Consider the following 27,189-nt stretch of genomic DNA (forward strand, 5'->3'; position numbering starts at 1 on the left):
AGGTAAGAGCCGAGGACTCCTGGGCATGTCTCCCCCGTCCAAGCGTCCTACGGGAATGCTCCGCCGCCTTTCCGCTGTGAGCTGTGTGACGTCTGCACGATCAGCCGCAGCGGCAGCGGCAGCGGCACCTGGACAATCCGGTACGGGAACGCACACCCTCCTCCGTTGCCTCCATTTTGCATCCTCCCCCTTTAGGCCACCTCAACCACCACCACACCTGCGCCGCGTCTCCCTCCGTGTCCATCAGACATCCAGCCCGGCCGCGTCTCCCTGTGGCCCCTACTTAACCCCCCGTGCCGCCCGCCACTCTCTCCGCCTGCGCTCTACCACTTCTTCCTCACTCCCCCATCTCACACACACCTTGACGGCCGCGAAGAACACGTCCCCCTCAATACCAGCCGCCGTCATCATGTCCTCCACCACCACTGCCACAACGACGGCCAACTCGGTCCAGTCTCGCCGGAGTCATGGCGGCCACTCGCACCACCACCACCACCACCATGGCCACGACAACGTCTACCTCACCTCGGCCAACAAGAACGATGCCGGCGTGCGCATCACCCGCATCGGCCTCTACTCCAACCTGGGCATGGCCTTCGCCAAGGGCGCTGGCGGTTACGCTTTCGGCTCCCAGGCCATGATTGCCGATGCCTGGCACAGTCTGACCGACCTGGCCTCGGACATCCTGACGCTGGCCACAGTTTCCTGGAGCCTGAAGCCCCCGACCGAAGCCTTTCCCACTGGCTTCGGCAAGATCGAGAGTCTGGGTTCGCTGGGCGTCTCCAGCATGCTCCTCGGCGGCGGCCTGTTCATGTGCTGGAGCAGCTTGATCACCCTTCACGCCCACCTCTTCCTTGATCCCGCTGCGGCTGCAGAGGCCATTGCACACGCCCACCACGGTCACAGCCATGGCCACGGCCATGTTGGTCCCAGTTTGCATGCTGCCTGGTTGGCACTGGGTACCGTCGCAGTCAAAGAATGGCTGTACCAAGCTAGTAAGCGCCGTTCCCTCCCCCTCGTCTCCTCTCTCCCCATCAGCCTTTCAGGCCCGAGTAGACAGACGCAAAGGGTCAAGGCAAAGCTGACAAAGGAAACAACAGCCATGAAAGTCGCCCGCGAACGAAAATCCTCCGTCCTTGCCTCCAACGCCGTCCACCACCGTGTCGACAGCTGGACCGGTATCGTCACATTGCTCGCCATCCTGGGCGCAAACTTTTTCAAGGATGCAACTTGGTTGGACCCTGTCGGCGGCCTCTTGATTTCCCTTCTCGTCATCAAGGCCGGGGCTGAAAACACCCTCTCGGCCGTTTATGAACTGGCCGACCGTGCTATTGACGACGAGGTCAAGGATGATGTCCGCAAGTACGCCCTGAGAAGCCTCTCGGATGTCACCGAGGGTCATGAAGTCGATGTACGCAATATTTCGGGCGTCAAGTCGGGCCAGAACTACCTGGTTGATATTGATCTGGCCGTGCCCGGAGTTTGGTCGGTTGAGGCCGTCCGCGACGTGGAAGACCAGGTCCGCACTCTGGTGGGCGCCAAGGTCCGGGGTGTTCGGAGGATCAAGGTGCGCTTCGTTCCGAAGGAAGCCGAGATGGCGCCTGCGTTTGACGAGTTCATTCCGGGAGAAGCCAACCGGGAGGCCAGCGAGGAGGCCGAAGACCACAGCCACACCAATGGCAACGGCAACGGCCACAAGCACAAATAAGCCCATTGTACATTCGGAGGAAGAGCTTGCCGTTCACGATGAGATACCCTTGGTTTCCTAACCATTTCTGGAAGCGCGGACATGCCTCTGTCTGTGTTTCCTTTTTCTTCGTCCTTTCTTTTTTTTCTTCACTTTTTCTTTATCGAAAATTTATCTCTGAAGTCCATGGAGGAATTGCCATGTATAGAAAGCATCTGTGGGTAGCCTTCTCCCGGCATTCATTTGCATCAGGGCGGCGTTTTTGGAGGGGTTTGCAAAAGACAGGCCAACGACAGGCCTGTCATCTCGAGAACTTTTCTTGTTCTCTCGTCTACAGAATCACATATCTGCTTTTGTCTCCATTATTGATTTGGCCGTGCAAAGAATGTGGTCTCGTTGAACTGGCTGCCTATATACCCTGTCCAATCCCATAACTCTTGACATGGGAATCGCATGCAGGGCCACACATCAAATCGTCTAGCCGCGCATAGAACGCGGGAAGAGCTATCCCCGACTCCCGAGTCCAGGGACAAGGCTGGCTTGGCTTCTGCCAAGCTGTCCCGATATAATTGGCGCGCATATCCGTCACATTGGGCTCTGAAATCTACGATTGGCCCGCCCGTATTTAGCCTGAATCGCCACAAGGCTGATACTGACACCATGCATGCACCTGTCCGAACTTGCCCCTCCATGCAATGCCCCACGTCAAGGTGATGTAGAAGTAGTGGCGGCAGCAGCAGCAGCAGCAGCAGCGGGCAGCAGTCAACTTTTGGCCAAATAAACCGGTTGGTTGTCTTGTGTCATTTTTCTCTCCCTCCACCTACATGCCGATCTACCTTTTTGATTTCTTTTCTTGTTCCAGCACCATTGAAAGATAGACAGATATACTACGCTATAATACCCCCAAGCTTGCGTGCTCTGTCTCTCTCTCTCATCATGAGTTCTGGTCCCTTGTATCTCGGGTTCGACCTGTCGACCCAACAGCTCAAAGGTCAGTCGACAACACCACCGCCCGCCTCGTCATCTACGCTCTCCAATCTGACGCATCCCCAGCCATTGTTGTGCAGTCCGACCTGACCGTCGTCTCCGAGGCCAAGGTCGACTTCGACGCCGATTTCGGCAAGCAGTATGGCCTGCACAAGGGCGTCTTGACCAACGAGGCCGAGGGCGAAGTCTACGCCCCCGTCGCCATGTTCCTAGAGGCCATCGACCTCGTCCTTGACCGCCTCAAAGCCAAGACGCCGCTGGACCGCATCAGAGGCATCAGCGGCTCGTGCCAGCAGCACGGCAGCACCTACTGGGCCAAGGATGCCGAGACGCTGCTGGGCGGACTGCGGGCGGACAAGCCGCTTGTCGACCAGCTCAAGCAGGCCTTCTCGCACCCCTACGCTCCCAACTGGCAGGACCACAGCACGCAGGCGCAGTGCGACGAATTCGACGCCAACTTTGAGACGGCCCAGCGCCTGGCCGAGGTCACCGGCAGCGCCGCCCATCACGTATGTTCTCCATGCAACGCCCGAGTCTCCCAGGAGCCCATGTGCGCCGCTTGCTAAAGACACGACGCCGACGACCACAGCGCTTCACCGGCACGCAGATCATGCGCCTCCGCCAGAAGCTCCCCGAGATGTACGCCGCCACCTCCCGCATCTCCCTCGTCTCGTCCTTCCTCGGCTCCGTGCTCCTCGGCTCCGTCGCCCCCATCGACATCAGCGACGTCTGCGGCATGAACCTCTGGGACATTCCCGCCGGTACCTGGAGCGAGCCCCTCCTCGAGCTCACCGCCGGCGACAAGTCCAAGGTGGCCGACCTACGGGCCAAGCTGGGCGAGCCGCGCCACGATGGCGGCGGCTCCATGGGCCCCATCTCCCGGTACTTTGTCGAGCGCTACGGCTTCAGTGAGGACTGCCAGATTGCACCCTTCACCGGCGACAACCCGGCCACGATCCTCGCGCTGCCATTGCGTCCCATGGACGCCATCGTCTCGCTCGGCACCTCGTCGACCTTCCTCATGGTCACCCCCGTCTACAAGCCCGATGCCGCCTACCACTTCTTCAACCACCCCTGCACCCCGGGGCAGTACATGTTCATGCTGTGCTACAAGAACGGCGGCCTCGCGCGCGAGCGCGTCCGCGACGCCCTCCCCAAGCCCGATGCCGGCGGCGACCCGTGGGCCAACTTCAACAAGGCCGTCCTCAACACCCCGCCGCTCGACGTGCGCTCCGAGTCCGACAAGGCGAAGCTGGGCCTCTACTTTGACCTACCCGAGATCGTGCCCAACATCAAGGCCGGCACCTGGCGGTACACGGCGAACCAGGACGGTAGCGACCTCGCCGAGGCGGCGGCGGCGTGGGACGCGAAGACGGACGCGCGCGTCATTGTCGAGTCACAGGCCCTCTCGATGCGCCTGCGCAGCCAGAACCTCGTGCACAGCCCCCGCGACGGGCTGCCCGCGCAGCCGCGCCGGATCTACCTTGTGGGCGGCGGGTCGCTCAACCCGGCGATCGCGCGGGTCATGGGCGACGTGCTGGGCGGCGTCGACGGGGTGTACAAGCTCGACGTGGGCGGCAACGCGTGCGCGCTGGGCGGCGCGTACAAGGCCGTGTGGGCGCTCGAGCGGGCCGAGGGCGAGAGCTTCGACGAGCTTATCGGGAAGCGGTGGAAGGAGGAGGGGGCGATCCAGAAGGTCGACGACGGCTTCAAGGACGGCGTGTTCCAGAGGTATCAGCCCATTGTCGGGGCGTTTGAGGAGATGGAGAAGACAATCTTGAAGGTTGCCCACAACTGAGTGGGGGAACGCAAGGCTGGAAGGGAACGATGCCAGATGGTGTCTATGGAAGCTGCTTGGTCTTGGTGCATATCGAGGGGCGATAGACATGGATTAGTGAGGCCATTCCGATTCTAGCTCTAGCCAGCCATATCGCATCAGAGTCGTCACAAAAGCAAGCACCATCACATTTAAAATTATCACGAGAACCATCAAGCATGAATAATGCGTGTCCTGGTATTTATTTGGCAACTGGTCCATGCAGTTAGGTTTTCCCCTCCCCCACTTCCAAACCTCGGATCCTCAACCTTCAAAAAGGAAAACTACCCAGAAAGGGCCGGCCATCAGTCTTTCCCCAGATCCATATACCGAAACCCAGAAGATGAAGAAGAAGAGGCCTTTTTTTTTCTCTCCAGTCGTTGTTCCAAATGTCGAGAGAGGGGAGAATAGAAGAAGAGAGAGAGAGAGCCCTCTGCGGTTTCATCCCCGTGCCGAATGACCAAGTATCAGAACGCATGAAATGAAAGGGTTTCCTCGTGAAACCATTTTCCGCTAACCGTGTGAAGTTCTGCTTTTGAACATTCGACCAAAGAGCGTGGCAAAGAGCATCGACAGAGTCCCTGGAAATCAAAATCGACTGGACCGAACCGCCAATCACCCTGCTGACCAAGGCAAGGATGGAAAAGGGGGGAAAGTCTGGTCTCCTCCAAATAAACCGTGAAACCCATCGAGCCTGAGCTATCTCATATGATGAAAGTGGGAAAAGCAGAGACAAGTCGAAGTAGTAGGGTCGACTAGAACAGAACCAGCAGGCCCAGGACGAAGATGACCAGGCAGGTGGTGCAGCTCTTGCAACCGCCGGTGGCGGCGTCGATGCCAAAGATGACGGGCTCGGCGCGCTTCTCCGCGTTGGAGGTGACAGCCGCGGAGCTGGTGGGCAGCGGGTGCGAGACGCTGAGGTTACCAGACGGGTGGAAGTAGGTCGTGCTCGGGCGCATGGCGGTGCCGTTGGTGAGCGCGTAGGGGGGGAAGGTGGGACGCGGGTGCATCATGGGCGTGCCGGTGATGTGGATGGTAGTGTTCATCCGGGGCAGGCGGGCAGTGTCCGTCACGATGCTCGTCACGGTGGCGTTGTGGACGCGGGTCAAGGTGATGGTGGAGGTCAGGTTCTTGAGGACCGTAACCAGGGACGTCTCGACGTGGCCGCTGACGGTGACGGTCTTGGTGCGGACAACCTGCGTGATGATGACCTTTGTGCTCAGCATGGTGGAGTTGTGTCCAACGACGGAGGAAGACGCGGTAGGCTTCTTGGGGGTAACCGTCACGGTGGCCATGCCTCCTCCCACGGTCACGGTCTTGGTGGCGCGGCCGGTGAGGACGACCGTGGTGAAGATGGACTTGGAAGATAGTGACGACTCGGGGGTGGTGCTGGGGAGGGCGGTGACGGTGACGAGGGACGTCTGGGTGTCGGTCTCAACGCGGGTCTCGACGTCGACGGGGGACGTGGAAGAAGCGCTGACGGTCTGGAACACCTGGTCGGTGACGGTCGTGGTGATGACGACAACGTCCGTGGCGGTCGAGGCCTGAGCAGACTCGGTGGAGGGGATGGAGGTAAGGACAGGGGTGCCGACATGGCCAAGTGCAGAAGACACGGCGGTGCTGAAGGCGATGGTGGTTCCATCAGCCACGGTGACGTAGACGGTCTGAGTAGCCACCTGAGTCACGATGCGGGTCGTCTTGGAGCTCGAGGAGACCTCCTTGGTCGAGTGCTTGGCGACGATGGAGGAAGAACTGACCTTGGAGATCTTGGAGATGGGCGTCAGGCTGTCGATGGTGACCGTGTAGGTGACAATGACGGTGGCATCGGTGACCTTGGGGGTAGCGACTGCAGACGAGGTCGGCTTGGACGTCTTGACAGCCTTGGAGCTGGAGTTGTCAGACTTGGTGACGGTGATGTAGACGGTGTGATCCTGAGCATCGTGCGAGCACTGAGCCTCCTGGGACGAAGTGACCAGGGGCTGCTGGGTGACGGTCACAGTGGAATGAATGACGGTGGTCGGGGTGTGGGTGACAGTAGAAACGACCTCCTGAATAGTGGACGTGGCCATGCGGGTCCGGGTGAGAGTCTTGGTGAGGACGACTGAGGCGACGTCAGCGGAAGAGGTCTCGACCTGGGAGGTGGCCTCGCTGGTAGACGCGCTGGATGAGGCCTTGCCCGAAGACATGGTGGCCTTGGACTCGGAGACAATGCTCTCAGTGGCAGTAGCAATGGCAGTAGCGGTCAGGAAAGCAGTCTCGGTCACCGAAGTGGTGAGGAACTGAGTGACGACAGTAACAAACCTGGGAGAGTGTGAGCAAATAGGAAACATGAGGATTTTTTTTTAAAAAAGGGGGGGGGAGAAGAAGACATACTCAGAGTGAGCAGATGAGCCAGACAGGGTCGCGTTGATAGGCTTAGCAGACGAGACGGTGGTTCCCTCAGCAGTCTTGTGAACGGTCTGGGTGCGAGTCATCTCGATGGTGGTAATGCCATCAGTGGCGGTCTGGTTCTTGGACTCGGTGGCAGTCTCAGTCTCAGTCGGCTCAGAATCATCAGCGCAGAGAATCGAAGTGCCAGTGAAAGAGATGATGGAATGAGTGTGGTTGGCAGTGAAGTGAATGCCGGTAGGGTTGGCAGCGTTAAGCTGCATGACAGGGAAGCGCGCGACGATGTGGGCATCAGAGGCCTGGCCAGCACTGCCGGTGGCAGAGCCTCCAGAAGCGACTACCACAGGGTCAGTCGGATGCGAAGCAGGGGTATAAGAGACACGAGAGGTGGGCAAGGGCTTACAGTGAGCGGCGATGGCGATACCACCTCCAAGGATAGTGAAGAGAACGCCCGCAGCACAGAAGAGGATGAAGGCATCAGTCTTGCGATAGGTGCTCCAGTCCTTATTGCGCTCGATAGCGCCCTCATGGACGCTCACGTCGTCATCCTCGCGATAGTAGCCGCAGTGGCTGCGGGGGAAGTTCTTGTCTGTGGTTTTCATTAGAACTTTCTCCCCTTCTTTGATGATTATCAGCAGCGGATGTCCAGAAGACTTACTCATGATGACGTTGGAACTTGAAGCTTGTCGAACAAGGGGCTAGTTTAGGTCGGTCTGAGATTTTGGTCAGCTCACTAGGTTTTTCTCTCAATCGCGCAAGAGTAATCAAACACAAAGGTGTCAAGGTAAAGAGTGAGATTTGAAGATACAAAAAGGGGACTTCAATGAAGGCGCTGAATGAGATGACACTTACTGAGTTTGTTGAATGAAAGTCGATGTGGAAGTGAGTGTTGCTGTCTGCAAAGGAAATTTGCGGTCAGTTGGTGGTGGTGAGAGAGGAAGGAAAAGAGAAAGTGAGTGTGAGAGAAGGTGTGAAAAGGGGGTTGAGTGAGAAGGGTGGGCGAGAGAGTGAGCTGCTCAGTGAGGGAAAGTGCTCAGTGAGAGAAGGTACGCGAGGATAAGGGTAGGAAAAGGCGCGTTAACAAAGGCAGAGGTAAACAAGACTGCGCGTCTAGGTTTCTAGAATCCGGCACAGGAGGAAGGTGCAAGAGGGGAGGGGAATTGCCCACAACAGATTGTCTGTTTGGAATTAGTATAGATGTGTAGGGAAGGGTGCTCCTTGACACCAAGAGGCTGGAACAGTCAAAAACCGCTTGATCCGGGGAAGAGTAAAGGATGGTATCAAGACTTGTAGATCAAGTAGAGACAATCCGACCCAGCGATCCCGTATATTGGATAAATCTCACCCAATATTGCTGGGTGACAGTCGTCACTTACCTTGAAAGACAGGATGGCGAAAGAGTGTTGGTGATGGGACTGAAGCGGCAAAGCGTGCTGTTTTTCCTTTTTGTCAACGACAATGACTTAAAGTAAGAGAAGAGGAGGAGAAGGAAAAAGAAGAGAAGGTTCTCATTGCAAAGGCTAGACATAGACATACCTTGGATCTACTGGTGGGCAAACGAAAGTTGCGGTGTGATTTGAAGCAGTGGTGTTGACGGTGGGTGGAAAAAGAGAGGAGGAGAAAGTTGGGTTGAGTTGGGTTGGAGGAGAAAAGAGAAAGGGGAGGCAGGCGTCCAAGCAAGGAATTGGCGTAGCAAAGAAACTATTATATTACCCCATCAGATAGGGTGTGAATACACATGAAATGTTCATGCTATGGCCTGTTGAGGTTGATGCGTGGTCAAGAGCGTATTGCCCGATAGCCAGCCTAGCAACACAACAAACTCCCTACATAACAGGACTGATATGTTCCCTTCACATAGCAAGAGAGGCGAGGCGATTGAAAAGTAGGGGTTTCTTCGTTCCTCAGGTATGTTGACATGTCTTGAAGTCGGCAATGGTTTACTGTTGCGCTGGAGTTTGACATAAACTTCTTTCGTATCAATGCCCGTGTAACTCGGGGCATCAACAAGAACATGACTCTATTGCCTGGAGTCTCCTTTACTAGGAACACCTGACCTTACGAGATTAAGTCTTGGACTAAGGGACAAGCACCCTTGAATCTTGATTGCATAAAGCCTGACGAGATATACTCTATGATTGCGTTTGGAAATGCTTGCGTAGAAAACGATAAATGCAGTACAGATGTATCCAGTCCTGGAGCAAATATAGGAAAGTGCGACAAGAACTCTTACTGCAACATCCCACTCGATCTCCTGTCGTAAGGCATGGACGATTTCGACATTGGGGCAGACTTTGATAGCTGGACATATGAAACCTTAAAGAGGACAAGACGAAGATCACCCTATATTGACGACCTGCCCTATGTTTCGGAATGCTTCCCCGACCGGATGGCTGGTGTTTGATCATCTGATGTAAGTTGCAATCCGAGGCGACAGTTCAATTAGGAAATATATCCAGAAACTCTCCTAAGATACTTGGAGGCTCTCCAGGCATCCAGCAACGGAGTTTTCATGATTTAATCAATGTATTCGCCAACCCCAGGTCTCGCTCGTCGATGTTTACATTTCAACGAATGTAGTTCTGGGACGACGGCAGGGATTCTGCCAGAGACGGTGGTAGATCCAGGAAGCTGAAGACAGATCCAATTTAGCAAAAAGCAATTCCTACATTATATCAGAAAAATGGCGCAAAATTCATGCAATGTAAGGCAGAAAGGTAGATGGGTATTGAGATGCAGCAAAGATAGAGAGAGCATCGAACTGAAGCGGAGACAGGTCGTTGAACATGGCACGGCGACCTCCGTGGCCAGCCACCCGAGGCAGCGCAGCCACAGCCCCACATGTGTTCGCGCCCGGACCACCCACACAGCCGCGACAAGGGGGGAAGGTGCAGCTGCAAGCTCCTGTTCCAGCAGGTACCTTGGTCCTTTCCGCTTGCTTAGCTCAGGTAAGCACGCGAAACCCGATGAACTGTAGGCGCAGGCGCGTAACACGACTCGACTTATTCCCATTCCCATCCATTTTCGTCGCAACATTGAGAGCGCCAGCTTCATCCCCCTTCACGTCGCCACCACCACAATTGGACCCGCGACCCCGCGCGCCCGTTACTCTCGCTGCACGCCTCTACCAAGTGCTCGCGACGCGCCCATTTCTATCCATGACTTTGGCCACGCGCCTATCGCCGACTTCCTGACACGTCCCCGTCGATCCACGACACCCATCGATACAGCCCTTCCCCGCTTCACCAACCCGTCAACCCCCGAGCGCCCGCAACGCACCTCTCCCCAAGATGGCGCCCCGCCGCGGTCGCGCTGAACCCCAGGAAGAAGTCGAGGAGGAACAAGGAGAGGAGCTTGTCAGCCTTCAATTCGACGAAGAATTGACCTGGAAGCCCGGAAAACCCATCCCCACCACCGAACTGCTCAACCGCCTGCAGACTCTGTCCGAGGAGCTCGGCGGCCTCGATCAAGACACTGTCGACGTCGAGTCTCTGAACGATGTCGCCTACGCTCTGGGCCAACGCAACCTGCTGGCGCACAAGGACAAGGGCGTGAGGGCCTATGCTGCAGTATGCATAGCAGACATCCTGCGCCTGTGTGCGCCTGACGCGCCGTTCACCGCCGACCAGACCAAGGTAGGCGACGGATATCACAGTATGCACGTTGTCTCCCAGCTAATGAATCCATCAGATGTTCTTCAATCTCGTGGTCACGCACATCTTTCCTTCCCTGAACGACCAAGCCCATCCCTACCACAGCCAGCACAAGTACGTGCTAACGGCGCTCACCGACGTCAAGAGTATTCTTCTGATTAATGACGTCGATGGCGCCGATGACATGCTGCTCAAGCTGTTCTCGGTCTTTTTCGATGGCGTCTCTGGTGGCTCCAACTCGAGCCCCGAGGAGGGCGTCTCAAAAGAAGTCCGCAACACCATGACGGAAATGCTGATCGCCTTGGTTGATGAGGCGTCGGGAATGAACCCCAAGGTCATTGAGGTGATAATGGCCCAATTTCTGAGGGCAGCACCCCCAGGAGGGTTCCACAGCCGCACCGAGCGCGGCGAGCAAAATGGCAGCCAGTCGACGTTGCTACCCAAGGACGAGCCGGCTGCATACATCATGGCCAAGGAGATCTGCAACGTATGCACGGAAAAGATGGTGCACTACGTAAGCCAGTACTTCAGCGATGTTATTCTCGATGCCTCCCGGTTCGCGGCAAAGACTGTTGGGAATCGTCATGACGAGGAGGAAGACGAGGATGCGCCCAGGGGCCCCACGGACGCAGAACTGAAGGAGCTCAAGAAGGCCCACTACCTCATCAGGGAGCTGTGGCGCGCCGCGCCGTCGGTGCTGCAAAATGTCATTCCTCAGGTCGAGGCAGAGCTTTCGGCCGATAACGTAGATCTTCGACAGCTGGCCACCGAGACGCTCGGAGATATGATCTCTGGAATCGGCGCTGCTGGCCCGCCGCCTCCGCCCGTCTTGGACCCTGCCCAGTACCCCCCGCTGCGCTTGGCCGATGAGGCTCCCAGCCAGATATCCGATAACGTTCTCACAACGCCCTTGTCGCCTCAGTCGTTTGCGCAGACGCACTCGTCTGCGTACAATCACTTCCTGGGAAGAAGGAACGATAAAACGGCAACCATTCGCGCCGCCTGGACCACCGCTGTTGGATACATTTTGGCAACCTCGGCAGGTGGCATTGGCCTCAACCGCGAGGAACAGTCCGAGCTCGTGAAGCACCTCGGAGAGAAGCTCAACGACGGTGACGAAAAGGTCCGTCTGGCCGCTGTCAAGGTGATGGAGCTGTTCAGCTTCCGCGACTTTGTCACAAAGCTCGCCGCACCTGGTGGCGTCGACAAGGACGGCTCGGTGCTGAGCAGCCTTGCTGACCGTTGCCGTGACAAGCGCACCGCTGTTCGAGTCGATGCCATGACTCTGCTCGCGAAGCTGTGGGCTGTCGGGTCCGGAGAGTTGGCTGCTGGGCAGGAGAGCGTCGTCGTGGCCTTGGCCGGGATCCCATCACGCATCTTCAACGCGTTTTACGCCAATGACTCCGAGCTCAACATCCTTCTGGATCGCGTACTCTTTGAGTGCCTGGTGCCACTGTCCTACCCTCCCATCAAAGCGCCCAAGAACACCAGAGCCGCGGCCAGCCAGAGCTCTCAGACTGCGAGCGTGGCGGACCAAGACCGAATTCGGGCAGAGAGGATTCTGCTCCTCACTCAATCGCTGGACGCCGCGGCCAAGAGGGCTTTCTTCGCCATGCAGGGTCGCCAACCTCAGTTTGCGCAGGTACTTGAGGCTTTCATCAACCAATGCGAGAGCTACAACGGCGGTGTGATGGACGACAACCGGCCAAGGAAGACAGCCAATCTGGAAAGGACAGTGCAGTACATCACCCAGTTCTTCCCGGACCCGTTCAAGGTCAAGACGGACCTCCAGAAGTTTGCCAACCTGAACGACAGGCGCGCCTACCAACTTGTCAGGTTCTCAGTCAGCGCCGGGAGCGACTACAAGACAGTGCGCCAAGCCATCAAGGAGCTGGTGAAGCGCATTAATGCAAGCCAGGTCGCGACGAGCTTGGACACTCTCCTGCCGCTCCTCTACCGCTCGGCCTGTTTATTGTTCAACCGCAGCCATCTGGCAACGATCCTGGACTACTCCAGGAATGACAAGGATGGCCTGGGCTCCGTCTCTCACGAGATTCTGAACGAGATTTCTCAGCGCAACCCCGAGCTGTTCAAGACCCACGTGGGTGAACTGTGCAAGGGCCTGATCGAACAGGCCCCTACAGAGACTAACGAGAACGATTCGACGGTCGTCGACACTTTGAAGGCTTGCGCGTCGTACTCTAAAAAATACCCAGAGGAGATCCCCCAAGACCGCAAGTTTTCGCAGGCTCTCGTGAACTACGCTCTGTACGGCCGGCCCGTCAAGTCTGCCAAGTATGCCATCAAGATTCTGCTGGCAAAGGCCGACGACAAGGGTCTCGTCAACGCGACTAGCTTGCTGGAGAAGGTCATGGAAGACTGGAAATACGGCTCGTCACACTTCCTGAACAGGCTGCAGTCTGTCGCACAGCTTGAGTTGCAGGCACCCAAGATCACGCTGGACTCGGATGATGACATCCTCGACATGACGGTACAGCAAATCCTTCTCAAGGTCCGGACCGACGCCACAGACAAGGACCCCGACTGGGTGGAGGATGCCGATGTGGACGAGGAGCTGCAGGCCAAGTGTCTGTCGATGCACATTCTCGTCAATCGACTGCGCAGCATGGAAGATGTCGAGGAAGCCAAGGAGAAGGCCGTCCCGGTCTTCAAGCTGCTCAAGACGCTGGTCGCCAAGAGGGGAGAGCTTTGCAAGACGAAGGACACTCCGAACCATCACAAGTCGCGCCTTCGCCTTCTGGCCGCCCAGCTGCTGTTGAAGCTGTGTACCGTCAAGCACTTTGATGACTTCCTGACCCCCGCCGACTTCAACCGTCTTGCCTTCACCGCGCAGGACCCTCATCTCAGTGTTCGCCGGGGTTTCATCGAGAAGCTCCAGAAATATCTTGTCCAGGGAAAGCTTCGAGCGCGGTTTTACACCATTGTGTTCCTGACGGCTTTCGAGCCAAGCGCCGACCTGAAGCAGCGTGTCGAGACTTGGATCCGCTCTCGAGTCCGCGCACTGCAGACGAGCGAACAGCATCCCATGGAGGCCATCATGGGTCGACTCATCTCCCTGCTGGCCCACCATCCCGACTTCACCAAGCCGGAGAATGTCGACGATGCCAGCAGCGACGAATTGTCGGCTTATGCGAGCGACCTGGCGGATCACGGCCGTTACATCCTGTACTACCTCACAAACGTGGCAACCGAGGACAACCTGGGACTCATCTACAAGTACGCCGAAAGGGTCAAGCAGACTCGCGATGCAATCGACCCGGAGGCGAGTGAGAATCTGTACATCGTCAGCGACCTGGCACAGGCCGTCATCAGGAAATGGCAGGAAAGGAAGAACTGGAGCTTCCAGGCGTACCCGGGCAAGGTTGGCCTGCCGATCGGTCTCTACACTGCTCTGCCTTCGCACCAGGTCGCTCAAGAGATTGCCGAGAAGCAGTACCTGCCATCGGAGATTGACGGGAAGCTGGATGGCCTTTTCAAGTCCATCGATCGAAAGAAGGTTGGTTCACATTCCCATCGCATGTTCAAGGTTGAGACTAACGTCGCCGCAGAAGAGAAAATCCGTGGATGAAAGGGGCGACCACCAGCCAGCCAAAAAGGCAAGGCAGGCGCCCAGAGTCAAGGAGCCCAAGGCACCCAAGGAACCGAAAGTGAAGAAGCAGAAGGTCAAGAAACCCGCCAAGGTCAAGACGAGGCGTCCCGAGTCCGATATTCCGCCAGAGAACCGGAGACGCAGCGGCAGAGCCACCAGGGTTTCTCAGTACACCGAACGCGACTCTTCGGACGACGACCGCGAAATGTGGGATGGTGTCAGCAAGTGGGAATACGTCGACGGCGAGCCCGAAGACGAGTCTGACGACGAGGACGGCTCCTCCGTCCTTTCAGATGCTCCCGATGAAGAGAATGGCGAGAAGGGTTCCAAGAAGTCCGCTGCCAAAGCCAACGACAGCGGTGATGAATCTCCTCTGTCCGACGTTGAAGACGAGGCGATAGCTGAACCGGACGCAGAGCCCGAGTCGGAGAAGGAAGAGGAAGAAGCAGGCGAGGAGGTGGAGGAGGAGGAGGCCGAGGAGGCCACACCACCGCCCAAATCGAACGGACGCAAGGGCAGGTCAGCGGCGGCGGCGGCCAAGACGAAGCTGCCGGCGCGACCCGCGGCCAGGGAGAAGCCAGCCCCAAGAGCTGCGACGAGGTCGTCGGCGCGGACCACGCGAGGAAGGGCCGCCAAGGAGTCAATGGACATTGACGAAAGCGAGTGATGAATCAGTGGGGTGGTTGGGTGGTGGTGGTGGTGGTGTACAAAAACAAAAAGCCGATTTTCACTTTGCGTTCACGAGCTTGCTTCAGGTTGAGCTAGGTAGGTACTTGTTTTCTGCGGATTCTTTGCCTTTTTTTTCTTCCCCGTCGGCTTTATAGGGGACGGATATCCTCACCTAGCTAGGTATGCAATCGTGGGGGTGGATGGGGGGGTGCTATTGAGGGTGCTTGCGGCGGCAACTGAAATTTATCGTTTCCGCCCCCTCTGACTTAAGTCTTCCCTTTTTTTGCGAAACACTATATGTACATTTGCCCTCCCTTCGCACGTGGTTTTTTTTTTTACTTGGTCAATATACCCCCCCACCAGATTTCCATCGTGCTCGCGTCGTCTTTGGTCCGAAAACCTGCATCTCACGAGTGAAGTGTTTGCGGTTTGTTCGGGGGCGTTCATAGGCCTCTTCTTGTGGATAGTTCAAGCACCCCCACCAACCACGCTCCGAGCCTTTTTGGGTCACGACGCGACGAATCGACGGTTCTTCACCTGGTTTCACATCGTTCGCCCATAAGTCATTCCTGACAAGGGAGGAGGAGGAGTGGGGGGCAAGTAGTGACGGGTCTCAGAATCACGATGCCGTCGAACACTCCCCTTATCTTGCGACGTCGCTTGTTAAGAGAAGCAACCAGGCGGGGAATACGGCAACCTCACTTTGCAAGCCTGTCTGATTGTTGACCAAGATTCTGGTGTGCTGCCACGAATTGTTGGTATTACTGGGATTACACTCTACTCCTAGAACAAGGGGGGGGTGGGGTTTATCAAAAAGAAAAAAAGAGAAATTGGAGAAAAAAAAGACAAGGTGAAAACGAAACGGAGGGGGTATAAGTTGAAACTTCTAGAAAAGGTCCACGCAAACGCCAAAACATCTTTTCCCTGGGCGACCTCGCCTGCTCTCCCGCGGGAAGGGATTCAGGACCAACGGATCCGCCCGTGTGGACGACGGCCTCGCAACCTTCTAAACCTGAGCCGTCTCCGCGCGATCGACGCTGGGCCGGCTGGGTCCGCCTTCGGCCCGCGCGGGTCCTCCCGTCTCTGCTCCGCCGTTCGCCTGCGGCTTTCCGCCGGACCTGGCCCTCTCTTCTGCCTCCTTGGCCCTGTCCCGCGCCTCGACCCGGTCCGCCGCCTCGGCCTGATGCTCCCCTTCCTCGTTCTCGGCGATGTCGTCTCTCGCCTTCGGGCTCTCTGCGGACTTGCGCGCCGCCTCCCCCTCCGCGGATCGTCGGGTATCGGCGCTGTGCCTCGCGGCGCGACTCTTGAGCTTCTCGTCCGTCTTGCGAAGCTCCTTCTCGGTGCCGACGACCGTGTCCATGCCGTCGCCCTTCTTGATTGCCTGGAGCGCGCGCTCGGCAATTTCGACGCTCTCGAAAGCAGCGTTGTTGACCCGGTCCTTCTTGGATGGGAGCATGCCCCGGATGCCCTTCTTCTTCTCCTCCGCCTCGAGAGTCTCCATGAGCTCGCGGATCGTCAACCAACCCGCCACGACTTCCTTGTCCAGGTTTTTCTTGACGTCGGCCGCCTGCTGGCGCCGCTCGCGTTGCCCTTGGACGAGCCGTGCCCGGCGGACGACCCTGTCGGGCTGCTTCTTTCGCTCAACCTGCTTGGCGATGCCCTTGAGGGTGTAGCCGAAGGGGCTGATAATGGCGCTGAGGTCTTTGAGGACAAATCCTGTGATGCCCATACCTGTCCCCTTGACGAAGCCCTTGACACCTTCCTTCTTGGCCCCTCTGACAGGGAGTCGCACGAGGCCGGTCGTGCCGTCGTAGATGCCGTATGCGAATTCTTTGCCGGCCGCTTTGAGGCCCGAGCTGATGCCTGTGACGCGAGGCGGCCGCCGGACGGTGTCGTCTCCGTATAGGCGGGGGGCGTTGTGGAATCCCTGTGCGATTGCCATGGACAGGTTCACTGGCGCCTTCGCTATGGCCTGGGCCGACCTGCCGAAGCCTTCGCCAACCTCGTTGGCGTATTCGTCAACGGCGTCTTCGACGTCGGTTCCTGTGTCGACCGACGACATCGTGTCCCGACGGTCCTGGCCGCCGGGTCTGCTGGAGGACGTGTTGCCATTTGTCTGGGGCTGCTCTTTCGAATCGTCCTTCTTCTTCTGCTTCTCGTCCTCTTGCCCGTCTCCGTTGCCCTGTTCCGTCCGGTCGCCGTTTGTCTGCGGGTCGTCGTTGCTGATCTCGACATGTTGGTGGAGGTCGCGGTTGGTTTGGGGGTTTCGGTTCTTGGCGCTTGTTCGCTTGTCTCTGAGCGCCCTCAGCTTCCTCTTCTTCTCCTTCTTCTCCCGCCGCTTGTGGGAAGTCTTGGCCAGCCGGTATGGCACACTTCCGATTCCGCCAAAGACGTTGCCCATGGTTCCGGCAATCGAACCCGCTATTCCCGTCACCGGCTCTCCGGGACCTTCGAAATCGTTCCATTCGGTGTGTCGCAGTAGCCTCAGCTTCTTCCAGGACAATTCTCCTTGTTCAACGATGACGTCGGCGGCGAAGGCGCTTAGCTTGACGTTGGTCTTCCTGACCGTCCAGACTGCGGGGCGATCTCGCAGAATGGCGCACCGCATTGAGTTGATACCGGATAAGGAAAGGTGGCGATGGAACGACCTCACGGCGTTCTTCGCGCCGTCACCCTCCAGCTCAATGTCCTTGGCCACCTTGGCTGCCGCTTCTTTGGCTTCATCCGACAGGCAGTATCTTATGCCCTCGGCGAGCTTTTCGGCATCGAGTTGCTTGTAAGGCACAGCTTCAGGCCCCGCCTTGCATTTCGACAAGATGCTGCCCCAGAAGTGCTGGTCGCCGAAGAACGGCACAATCATGGTCGGCAAGCCGCACTTGAGAGCGATGGCAGTGGTTCCCGCTCCTCCGTGGATGACGCATGCTTTGACCCGGGGGAAGAGCCAATCGTGAGGGGTGTTCTCCAGCATGAAGATGCTGTCGGGCACCTCCATCTCGTCCCCCCCAAGGCCGCCCCATCCCTTGGACACCAGTGCGCGGACCCCGGCGAGCTTCACAGCCTCAAAAATCATTTCGGTGAAGCGGTCGGCGTCATCGACGACGATGGAGCCGAAGCCGATGTAGATGGGCGGTTCGCCGGCGTCGAGGAACTTCTCCAGGTCGCTAGGGGGCTTGAAGGTCGAGGCCAGATCGAGGAATACGAAGCCGGAGATGTCAATCTCTGGACCCCAGTCCTGGGGCTTCGGCACAAGACCAGGACTCCAGAGGTAGGTGAAGGGGACGTGAAGACGGTACGTGGCTCCGGGGGCCCACAGCGTCGAAACCGCGTCCAGGCCGAGGGTCTTGACGCGGAAGTCGTTGACCAAGTCACCCAGTCCTTGCCAGACCATCATTTCGACCAGCGGGTAAGAGATGAAGTTTGTGTAGCCCGGGTCCACGTTGGACTTCTTGATGCTCGCCAACGGGTGGGGGAAGGCCTGCGTTGGCGTGTAGGGGAACGTGAACATGAGGTGCAACGGGATGCCGAGGGCCTCGGCGCAGTGGACGTGGGCGAAACTGGGCGGGTTGGCGATGATGGCGTCGGCGATGAAGGGGTCCTTCTCCCCCATCATTCTGAGGTTGTGCACGTCTTTCTCGTCGTCGGTCGCGTTGATGCAAGCTCTCCAGAACCCGTCAAACATCTCCGCCATGGCCGATCTACGTCGCCCGATATCCCCGGCTTTGACGGCGTCGAGCGTCGGAATCATGCCTGGATTCTTGACCATGAAGGCCATGAGCTCGGAGGGGTCTCCTCCGACCGAGAAGAACTCGAGACCCGAGTCCTTTTCAACAAAGTCGCGGAACGCAGGATGAGTCGCAATACGAACGCGATGACCATAATCTTCCTTGAGGATCTTGCCAATCTTGAGGAACGGCTGAGCGTCGCCGCGCGAGCCAATGACCATAATGACTATGTTGAGTCGCGGCGCCGGTTCACGGTCGGCCGTGGCTGTGGTGGCGGACGACAGGCGGGAGACGGAAGGACGCTCGTCGTCGTCGTCGCCTTCGGCGCGCTCCTCGCCCTCGGGCACCGGCACGACCTTCTTAACGGCCTGGCCCAAAGCCTTGGCCAAATAGCCGGTGTTTGCCGTCTCCTTTACCGAGATGCGCAGACGGCCATCCTTCTTCACCTTTCCCTTGGTGTTGTAGTTCTCGTTTCCGACGTGGAACCGGCGGTAGCGGTCGGCGATTTCTTTTTGGCGTTTTGCGTTGGCCCTGTCTTGGGCGGCCTTTTTCTCGGCGGGGCTACTTGTGTCTTGGGTATCATCGTCTGACGAGTCGCTCGAGCTCGAGCTGGAGGTCGAATCACGCCTTTTGGCCTCCCATAGAGCCCTGTCCAGGTAGGATGTTCCCGCGCGTTTGGGAGTACGGCGGGAGCCTGCGCTGCTGGGCCCGGCTTTTCGTGCTGGCGCATCCGTTCTTGATCTCTGATCGACGGTGGGGCGATGCTGGGGGTTTGTCGATGCGGACGGCTCAGGGCCTTCGGGGGCTAGGTGGTTCGGCGAAGAAGGAGACTTCCGCGGTTCTCTGTCTTTTGGCGACACTTCAGGTAACTTGGCGGGAGTTGCTGCGTGCGGCGATCGGGCATTGGGCGAATCGATCTCGGGAGGTATGTAGGAGGGGAAGACGACGTTCTTGTCCCCGTCTCTTACGACAGCGACGGGCTGGCCCTCGCGGTTGATCTCGTCGACATGAAGGCCCTCAGGCGGCGGAGTGGCAGACGCTTCGGATTCTGCCGTCGTGCCGAGGGCGAGGTTTGCTGCGGTGGGTGGGTGCGCCATGATGGCGCCGGTTTCCGCGTGTGATTAATCTGGAATTGAGTTTTTTGTCGAAGGCGATAGATATCTGGATGGGGGGAGTTGTCGGTAGGATGAAGAGCGTTCGAGCTTGTGCAGAAGAAATGGATTGAGTTAAAGGACGGTACCTCGATGCGACAGCAATGGGCAAGTTTAGTTGAGCGGAAGGGTTTGGGGCGAATACTGGAAGGTGTGGACGTCGCGTCACCGGGGTCTTGGCTCGTTGTCATGCGAGTATTGACGTACGGTACAGTGGGGGGGGAGAGAGAGAGACAGAGAGAGAAAAGAGACTGGAGAGCGCAAGAGGAGAGCCAAGATGATCAAACACAAAACAGACTAAGTAGGAGGTGACGGAATCTCTAGGTAGTTTAAAAAGAGACAACGCCAATCTTCTCCTGGTATCCATCAGTACCGGGAATAACAACACGCATACACACACACACACTACAACTGCACTACACTCTGCTCGGGTAAAGTGCACCACCCAAGTGCAGCCAGTACCTGAAGAAGAGGGTTTCACACGAAAAGCAAGCTTGTGAGGAAGGCTTGCGCACCCGCACCCGCTCCCAAAGCAAAAAAGCATCAAAGTCAGAGCTTGGAATTCCCAGCCCCTGCTTCGATGACATCACATCCGCGATGGCGCTAGAGGCGTAACGAATGCAAGGATTTGTCCCTGTCAGTGCTGCTGGCCGGCACCCCGGTCTGTGCGGCGGCTGACATTGGCTAGACCGGGCTGGCCCGTGCAATGGGGCATGTTAGTAAGTACCTTAGGTAGGTAGGTAGGTAGGCAAGTAAGTAGCTAGGTACTTTATAATCCGTACCCAGCTACCTAGCTGCGGGTGTTGAGTTGTATTAGTGCTCGAAAATACCGGAGACTCTTCCCCGGTTGTCGAATTAAACCACCACCACTACCTTGGCAACTTACCCCCCCCCCCCCCCCGTGTTGGGATTTTCCTCGACGTTACCTCGTTGACAACGCACATCCTTTCATGTCCATCAATCAAATCCGACAGACCGCCGTAAGACAAAGTCAGGCACACGGCATGATGATGCACATGCACCCATCAACGGAAATCGCAAAATGCTGAGACCGCATCCCGCCCTGAACCCAAATTTGGCTCGAACCTCCCTCCCCCCTTGGACGACGCAACACTTTGCACCCAAAACCGAGATACCTATACAATAAACACGTAGCCAAGGCGGGCACCCTGCCGCCCCCCAAAACATGCACGACCCGAACCTGAGACCTCCGGATTCGGACATGCATTCGTGCTTGTTTGCTGCACACATGCATCGTACACAGAAGCTCTACGTGTAAGTACGATGTAGTGTGGTAGGTAGTGTGCATCGCCGGCGCCACACATGTGATTCATCCCTGTGCTTGGTAGTGTGGAATCGGGCGGGCTCTTGTGAGCCAATGGAGCCACCATCTGCGCCCCCCCGTCCGCGAAGCACAGCCACGGGGGCACTCGCCACGCCTGCGCCCATCAATCAGAAGGTAAGGCGAGTGTGGAAGTACTGCGCGCCGTCATCAGTTGGGTATGCGAGAGCCAAACGCGTCAGGATGCGTCAGAGTGCCGTTTGTTCTCTTTCCACTGCATGCTAGGTCTTGAGGAGGAAGCCCTGGGACTCTGGACGTGGCCGTGGGTGGATAGGGTGAAGGATGAGACGACACGTGCCGACGTACGGAGTACACTAGTTATCTATCTATCTGTACACATACATTGCATTCCGTGCAGTTCGTGGCGATTTCTCAGTCTGTCTGTGAACGTGTGTGCTGTGACTCAGGCACACGCAGTTTCCCCCCACGTTTCCATTCCATTTGCAGAGACGACATAAACATGATTACTTTTTGCGAATTATAGCATCCAGGCAGTTGGCAAAGATGGGAGGGTTTTGTTTTTAGTGGTTTATTTTTTAAATTCATGCGGCTGCGCGTTGCTCAACAGCCCAAAGTAGTTCGTAACTCATAAACTCCCTCCCACACCATGAAAACCTACTCCCCCAAAATGCAAAGCCACATCACAAGAGTATCCCGGCTTGCCCGCGCCGGAGCGCCCATGACATGACATTGGTTGATGTACAAAGAAGCTCACTGCAGAGGCAGGCTCTTTAAACGCATCGTCAAAATGTCGAGCTGCTGCGCGACCTCCGCGCCCTGTCCCTGGTCATCCACCTCCTTCTTCTCGATGGCCGTCAGCAGCGCCTGCGCGGCATGCTGCAACGGCTCGACGTAGCGTTGCTCCACCGCCCCAGGCATGCTGGCCGGCACTAGGTGTTGGAAGCTGGTGCCCGCGAACAAGAAGTAGGCAAAGTTGGCCACCTGGAGATGGAAGGGGAAGTTCTGCACCCAGTATTCCCAGAGCGCCGGTGCGTCCTGCTCCTTGAGGAACGCCATGTTGGGGAACAGCGCGTACTGCAGGGCGTCGATCGCGTCCGCCGTCGCGAATCGGTTTGTGAGCTTGCGCTTCTGGGCGATGATCAGCTCCTCTCTCAACCACGTCACCGCCGATGCCTGCAGAGCGGAGAATATGCAGTTTTCAAGGAGGTCCTCGAGGATCTTCAGCCGGTCGTTGTCGTCGGGGTCGTCGTGCAAGACGAGGCCCGCGAGTGTCGTCGCGACGTTCCGGACCGAGAGCGATGGGTGGAAGACAGAAACCAGCGTCAGGAGATGGTGGTACGGCATGAAGTCACCGTCCGACGGCGAAATACGCTTGTAGTTCTCCAAATAGAGCCCCATGACGACGAGGGCCTCGGTGGTGCCTGGGTTGCCCACGATGCGCGATTGCGGGTCCTCGCCAAGGAAGTTCTGCAGGAGCTTGAGGTGATCGGGGAACATTGTCATCTGCACCTGCTCGTAGTCCGCGTCAAAGACCTCCGCCGAGAAGAGCCAGTATGCGACCAGGCACCAGACGCCTCCGGTGGAGAGCTTGATGGTATCGGGGCCGAGGACATCGGTGTCGATGGCCAGCGGGCTGTTGGGGATGGTTTCCTCGAAGATGTCCTTGACGGAGAGGGCATGCACTCTGTTCAGGCCGAGATCTCCTGCAAGAGCCTGAGTAATTTTCAATCCGTTAGCAGTTCGTCCGTCTCTCCGCAACACCGCAACATCGGACGAAATGTACATACCACCAACTGACCAACCAGGGCATCCCTCGCCAGGAGGTCGGCGTCCTCTTTAAAGGCACGCAAGACGCTCTTCCGGATGACGACGCGCTCAGGGTTGTAGAACTCCAACAGGCGCGAGGCCCATTCCATGCCTGTGCAGTTGACGTAGGCCTCGATTATGCAGGTGATGAAGGACTGGAGCAGCCTCTGGGTCGTGTCGGGCTCGGTGGGCGCGAGCTGCTCCTTCTGCCCAGCCTCCGGGTCGGGCGCATGCTTCGTGGGATCGCTTTTCGTAAAGGGCGTGTCGAGCTTGTTGCTGGACTGGCGAGTGGGAAGCGGCGGGCGCTTCTCACCCGAAAGGGAACGGATGAGGGCGATGACGGCGGCCGTCATTTCCGGGTTCCGGGGATGGTAGGTGCGGTAGACGCTTTGGAGCGTCGTGTGGACGAAACGCGAGGGGCGCGCCACGTTCAGCCGCTTGTGCAAAATGCTCAGCATGCCGACGAGGTGGACAAAAGTCGCCGTCGTTGCCGGGTCGTCTTCCTCGTCGGTGGCCTCGTCGACCGTCTTCTCGAGGACCTCGAGGACCTTGAGAATCACCTCGCGCGGGTTGCCGAGCTGGGCAATGGTCTCGAGGCACTGTTCGCTGCCCTGGATAGGCACGAGCATCTCGACCAGGTCCCATCCGATATCCTGCGTGAGCTGGGCATCCTGCAGGATGTCATTGAGTTCAGGCAGGATTTCAGGGGAAAGGACCTCGCCGATGATGGTGAGGTAGGTGAAGGTGTCGGTGGCCGGCGGTTTGGACTCGCACAGAGCCTGGAGGCCGTTGGGCTTCGAAGCCATGGCAAGAGGTGGGTTCGTCGCTTCAATCATGGTGTCAACTCGGCTCCTCTCTGTGGGATTTGTTGAAGGGTTCGGGGCGAAACGAGCGAGCACAGAGGGAGGAAGGAGGGCGAGGAGTTGAAGAAAAAGAAGGAAAAGAAAAGAGGCTGCGCTTCCCAGGTTTCGTCATCGGCGCTGAGAACAGTGAGGTCGGGGGGGGGACCAGGGTTCCAACTCCAAATTCTCTCCACCAAGCAATATAATTAGCACCTCACCAGTGACCAGAGTCATCCACATAGCGCAGCTCACAATGCTGCTCTACACCCGAGACGGACGATCACAACCAACCGCAGGTCCAGAAATGCCAGCAGTGGGCGCGGCGAGAACCCCGCACTAGCCCTGATTCAGTGAGGGTGAGAGGCCTGCCTGGGTTGGAGGGACTTAGTGAGAGAGCGACAGGTACCTAGGTACCTACAGTAGTCTAGATACAGGTAATGCACTGGAACTGGAACTGGAACTGCAACAACAACCCGGAGTCTCCACTGGGTGAGAAGCTTGCCCCGCCCCTTGAGTGCAGACGTGTCAGTGGAGAGGCGTAGTGAAACCCGGCGGCCATCGGGACCAGTCCAGGTCGGTTCCAGCCCGCAACACTGGCGGGGACCAGTCCAGGCTTGGCTGGCGGTGAGAGTGTGCGGCATCTGGCCCAGTGCCTGCATTCTGCGACAAGGAGATCTGAGGATTCTCAGGAGAGCGAGTGGCAGTGTTGTCTTGTGGATGATCGGCTCGTGTTTGAATTTATGCTTGACACTGGGAGCATCCGAACAGAGAACAGAGGGCAAAACTGTACGTCCCCCCCCCCCCCCCCCCACCTCCCTATATCCTCCTTCCCCTTTCATCTACGGGATGGGGACTGGACCCTGAAGACGCTCAACTGTGGGTGCGTTATCGATAGTTCTTATCGATAGAGAAGGTGGAGAGCCAAGATGGCGGGATGTGCTGCGATAAGACCTTGGCGACTGGGGAAAGAGGAGCGATACCTTGATGAGAGCACCATGGATTTCCGGAGAGTAGCCAGTATTCGTACTATGGTGGCAGGCAAAAGTAAAACCCCCCTGCTGGGTAGATGTGGCCATGCTTCCATGATTACCTCAGCGAGGAGTACTTTGGAATTCTTGTGCACATCCAGCACAAATCTAGCCAGTGAGAGTCACTAAGGCTGTGGATCATGGCTCCATACTACCTGTTAGGGAGTTTAAACTTACCCCTAACACCATAGTAGGTATCCTATTTTGTGTACCTCGTACCTCTTCCAACACTCGATCCTCTCCCCATTTTGGTTTTCAAGGTCGACAAGCAGAAAAGAAACCTCCAGAAAACACCACAGCATGGCCCAAGCCCGAGCCATGAGAGACTGACTGCATCCCGGCGACTGATTCGTTCCCATCGACGGAGGTCTTGCCGTACACTGATTACCTTTCTACCAACTACTTGCTACTAACAATATCGATTCCCCGCACCCGCCCGCTACCCATTTTATGTGCAGTTACCAACCACATGATAACCGCCCTGAACGAACGCCCCCTGGTCTGGTGTCGAGTAGTACAATCGGGTACTTTGGAGGGTTTTGGCCGTCGGGGTACCAGCGTAGTACATGTGCCGTCGCACCTGTGACCTCCCCTTTCCCAGCCAGACTCTCACTGCGGCATCCTCCCTCTCGGCTTGACAGATGTACCCTCTTGTCCTGTCGCTCCCATCCTCCGACCTCCGCCATCCTCCCATCCTATCCCAGGGCAATCAGGTGCGCTCCCCCCCCGCCTGGCCTCTTGCCCACCAAACGCCGCCCCTCCTCCTGCCTTGCCTTGCTCCGACCTGACCGATACTTACCGACCGCAGCCTCAGCGGAGAGTGACAGGCCACCGCCGAACTCAAGTCAACGTCGTGCCATCTCATCCTGCAACCTCACCCGCTCTTTCGCAGAGCCACCGTCTTGTTTCATCGCTTCGCACCATGCCTTCTTGCGGTGAATCGCCCCCTCCAAGCAGGATGGATCGGTTTTGCCAGCTGCCCCCGGAGCTCCGCGCAGCAGTCGTCGAGCACGTCGTCGACTATTGGCGCCATGGCGATGAGTCCGATTCCATCGCCGACTACGCCCTGGTCTGCAAGGAATGGCAGGCCATCATTGAGCGTTTCAACTTTGCCGTCCTCCGAGTCACCCAGGCCAACCTGGACGACTTCGAGACCGCCATGGTGGGCTCCCGCCGGGGTATCGTGAAGCAGATCAACCTACATGTCGAGCTGCCCGCCTACGACAATGATCCCTGCGAAAAGAAGGAGACCTGGGAGGACAAGGCGGAGAACAACGCCTGCTTCACTCGTGCTTTCCACCGTCTCTTCCGCATCATGAGCCGCTGGCCCGTCGAAGAGGCCGTCAGCGGCGGTATCGACTTCACCTTGAGCATTTCGTCGCCGAGCGACCTTCGTAACGCCAACTTTGAGCTATGGCAACGACGCAGGTGGAACATCAAGGACATCGGCGAGAAGCGCTTTGCCGATTCCTGGATAGACTTTGTCGGCCAGGACGAGGAATTTGACAGGGTCAACCGTTTGCCTGCCGTCAGCGTCATCAGGTCCTTTACCGTGAGCCCCCAGAACCACCGCGCCTTGATGCCTGCCGCCCACGCCGACATTATCGCGAGACTACCAGGGTTGCAAGAAGCCCGCTTCGACATTACCAAGGATCGCAAGAAAGAGGCACGCAAAATCCACTTTAACCGTGCGGGTCCCCCCTCACTCACCCTTGCAAAGCGTGCTCTCACTAACTTGTCATAGAATTCGCCGGGTCCATGAACAATTGGCCCATCTCGCTCAAGTCGCTCATAATCGCCAGTAACACCATCTCGTCGTGGCGTCAGATCCCCCACGAGACTCTGGCCGAGGGCGACAGCGGCGCCAAGCTGTGTGAAAGGCTCCGCTCTGCCGCCCAGCACCTCAAGCACTTGAACATCACCAACGTCGTGCGGATTCGCGAGTTTCTCCGCCCCTACTGGCCTCTGGGCATGGAAGATACGGAGCCTTTCCTAACCAACCGTCCCTACTATCCGGAGTTCTGGCACCTTGAGACACTGCATATATCGTATGGCTCCATTTGGTACAACACGGAGTGGCACAAGCAGGGCGACAATATCAACGAGTCTTCCGAGCTTGTCGATTTCCGCCAGAACGTCTCGCTCGCCGCCGCTCGAATGGCGTACATGATGCCCCGGCTGAAGCACCTGACCATCAAGCAGCGGCCGCTTATGTGGGCGGGCAAGCACGAGCTCGAGTACCGGGTCGAGAAGGAGAACGGGAAGCCGACCAAAGCCACGCTCATCTGGACTAGCACGTTCGATTTTAAGCCTTGGGAGCGGACCGTCGAGGCATGGACCGAAGTGGCGGCCCGGTATACCGGATCGAAGCTCGGATCCCACGTCAGGAAGGCCTCGTGGCTTACGGATGGCAAAGCGCCTCTGTTGCCGTCTCTTACCTTCTAGTTGAACGCTTTTTTGTTGATCACATATGGGGCTTTTTCCATTGGTGGAGTTGAACTATTTCCTCCCCCTGCTGGTTTTCTCT

At 57.5% G+C, this 27,189-nt stretch overlaps 7 protein-coding genes across 7 annotated transcripts; 4 read left to right on the forward strand and 3 right to left on the reverse strand.

Moving 5' to 3' along the window:
- Window positions 1–25: 25 nt before the first annotated feature.
- CH63R_02451 (Cation efflux family protein) lies at window positions 26–1,708 on the forward strand (the record flags this gene model as incomplete). The annotated part of the gene is made up of 2 exons (XM_018297426.1): window positions 26–995; window positions 1,047–1,708. 2 exons carry the CDS (start codon window positions 26–28, stop codon window positions 1,706–1,708), a joined length of 1,632 nt encoding a protein of 543 aa, XP_018162242.1.
- A 915-nt stretch (window positions 1,709–2,623) lies between these two features.
- On the forward strand, window positions 2,624–4,472 carry CH63R_02452 (D-xylulose kinase; the record flags this gene model as incomplete). Its single annotated transcript, XM_018297427.1, is given in 3 exon segments — window positions 2,624–2,678; window positions 2,684–3,183; window positions 3,264–4,472. Coding segments are annotated over 3 exon segments (1,764 nt in total).
- A 773-nt stretch (window positions 4,473–5,245) lies between these two features.
- CH63R_02453 (uncharacterized protein) lies at window positions 5,246–7,540 on the reverse strand (the record flags this gene model as incomplete). The annotated part of the gene is made up of 3 exons (XM_018297428.1): window positions 5,246–6,791; window positions 6,864–7,467; window positions 7,537–7,540. 3 exons carry the CDS (start codon window positions 7,538–7,540, stop codon window positions 5,246–5,248), a joined length of 2,154 nt encoding a protein of 717 aa, XP_018162244.1.
- Window positions 7,541–10,168: 2,628 nt separating this feature from the next.
- Window positions 10,169–14,808, forward strand: CH63R_02454 (Sister chromatid cohesion and dna repair protein; the record flags this gene model as incomplete). Its single annotated transcript, XM_018297429.1, has 3 exons — window positions 10,169–10,513; window positions 10,569–14,048; window positions 14,101–14,808. 3 exons carry the CDS (start codon window positions 10,169–10,171, stop codon window positions 14,806–14,808), a joined length of 4,533 nt encoding a protein of 1,510 aa, XP_018162245.1.
- A 1,008-nt stretch (window positions 14,809–15,816) lies between these two features.
- On the reverse strand, window positions 15,817–19,629 carry CH63R_02455 (Glycosyltransferase family 28; the record flags this gene model as incomplete). Its single annotated transcript, XM_018297430.1, has 1 exon — window positions 15,817–19,629. The coding sequence occupies one exon, from the start codon at window positions 19,627–19,629 to the stop codon at window positions 15,817–15,819; it is 3,813 nt and encodes a 1,270-aa protein (XP_018162246.1).
- Window positions 19,630–21,736: 2,107 nt separating this feature from the next.
- Window positions 21,737–23,628, reverse strand: CH63R_02456 (Yap-binding protein; the record flags this gene model as incomplete). The annotated part of the gene is made up of 2 exons (XM_018297431.1): window positions 21,737–22,699; window positions 22,774–23,628. The coding sequence occupies 2 exons, from the start codon at window positions 23,626–23,628 to the stop codon at window positions 21,737–21,739; spliced, it is 1,818 nt and encodes a 605-aa protein (XP_018162247.1).
- Window positions 23,629–25,584: 1,956 nt separating this feature from the next.
- CH63R_02457 (Oxoglutarate iron-dependent oxygenase) lies at window positions 25,585–27,107 on the forward strand (the record flags this gene model as incomplete). Its single annotated transcript, XM_018297432.1, has 2 exons — window positions 25,585–26,350; window positions 26,407–27,107. The coding sequence occupies 2 exons, from the start codon at window positions 25,585–25,587 to the stop codon at window positions 27,105–27,107; spliced, it is 1,467 nt and encodes a 488-aa protein (XP_018162248.1).
- Between the last annotated feature and the right edge of the window lie 82 nt (window positions 27,108–27,189).

Source organism: Colletotrichum higginsianum, chromosome 2, assembly GCF_001672515.1.
Source record: "Colletotrichum higginsianum IMI 349063 chromosome 2, whole genome shotgun sequence".
In the NCBI taxonomy this organism is placed as follows: domain Eukaryota; kingdom Fungi; phylum Ascomycota; class Sordariomycetes; order Glomerellales; family Glomerellaceae; genus Colletotrichum; species Colletotrichum higginsianum.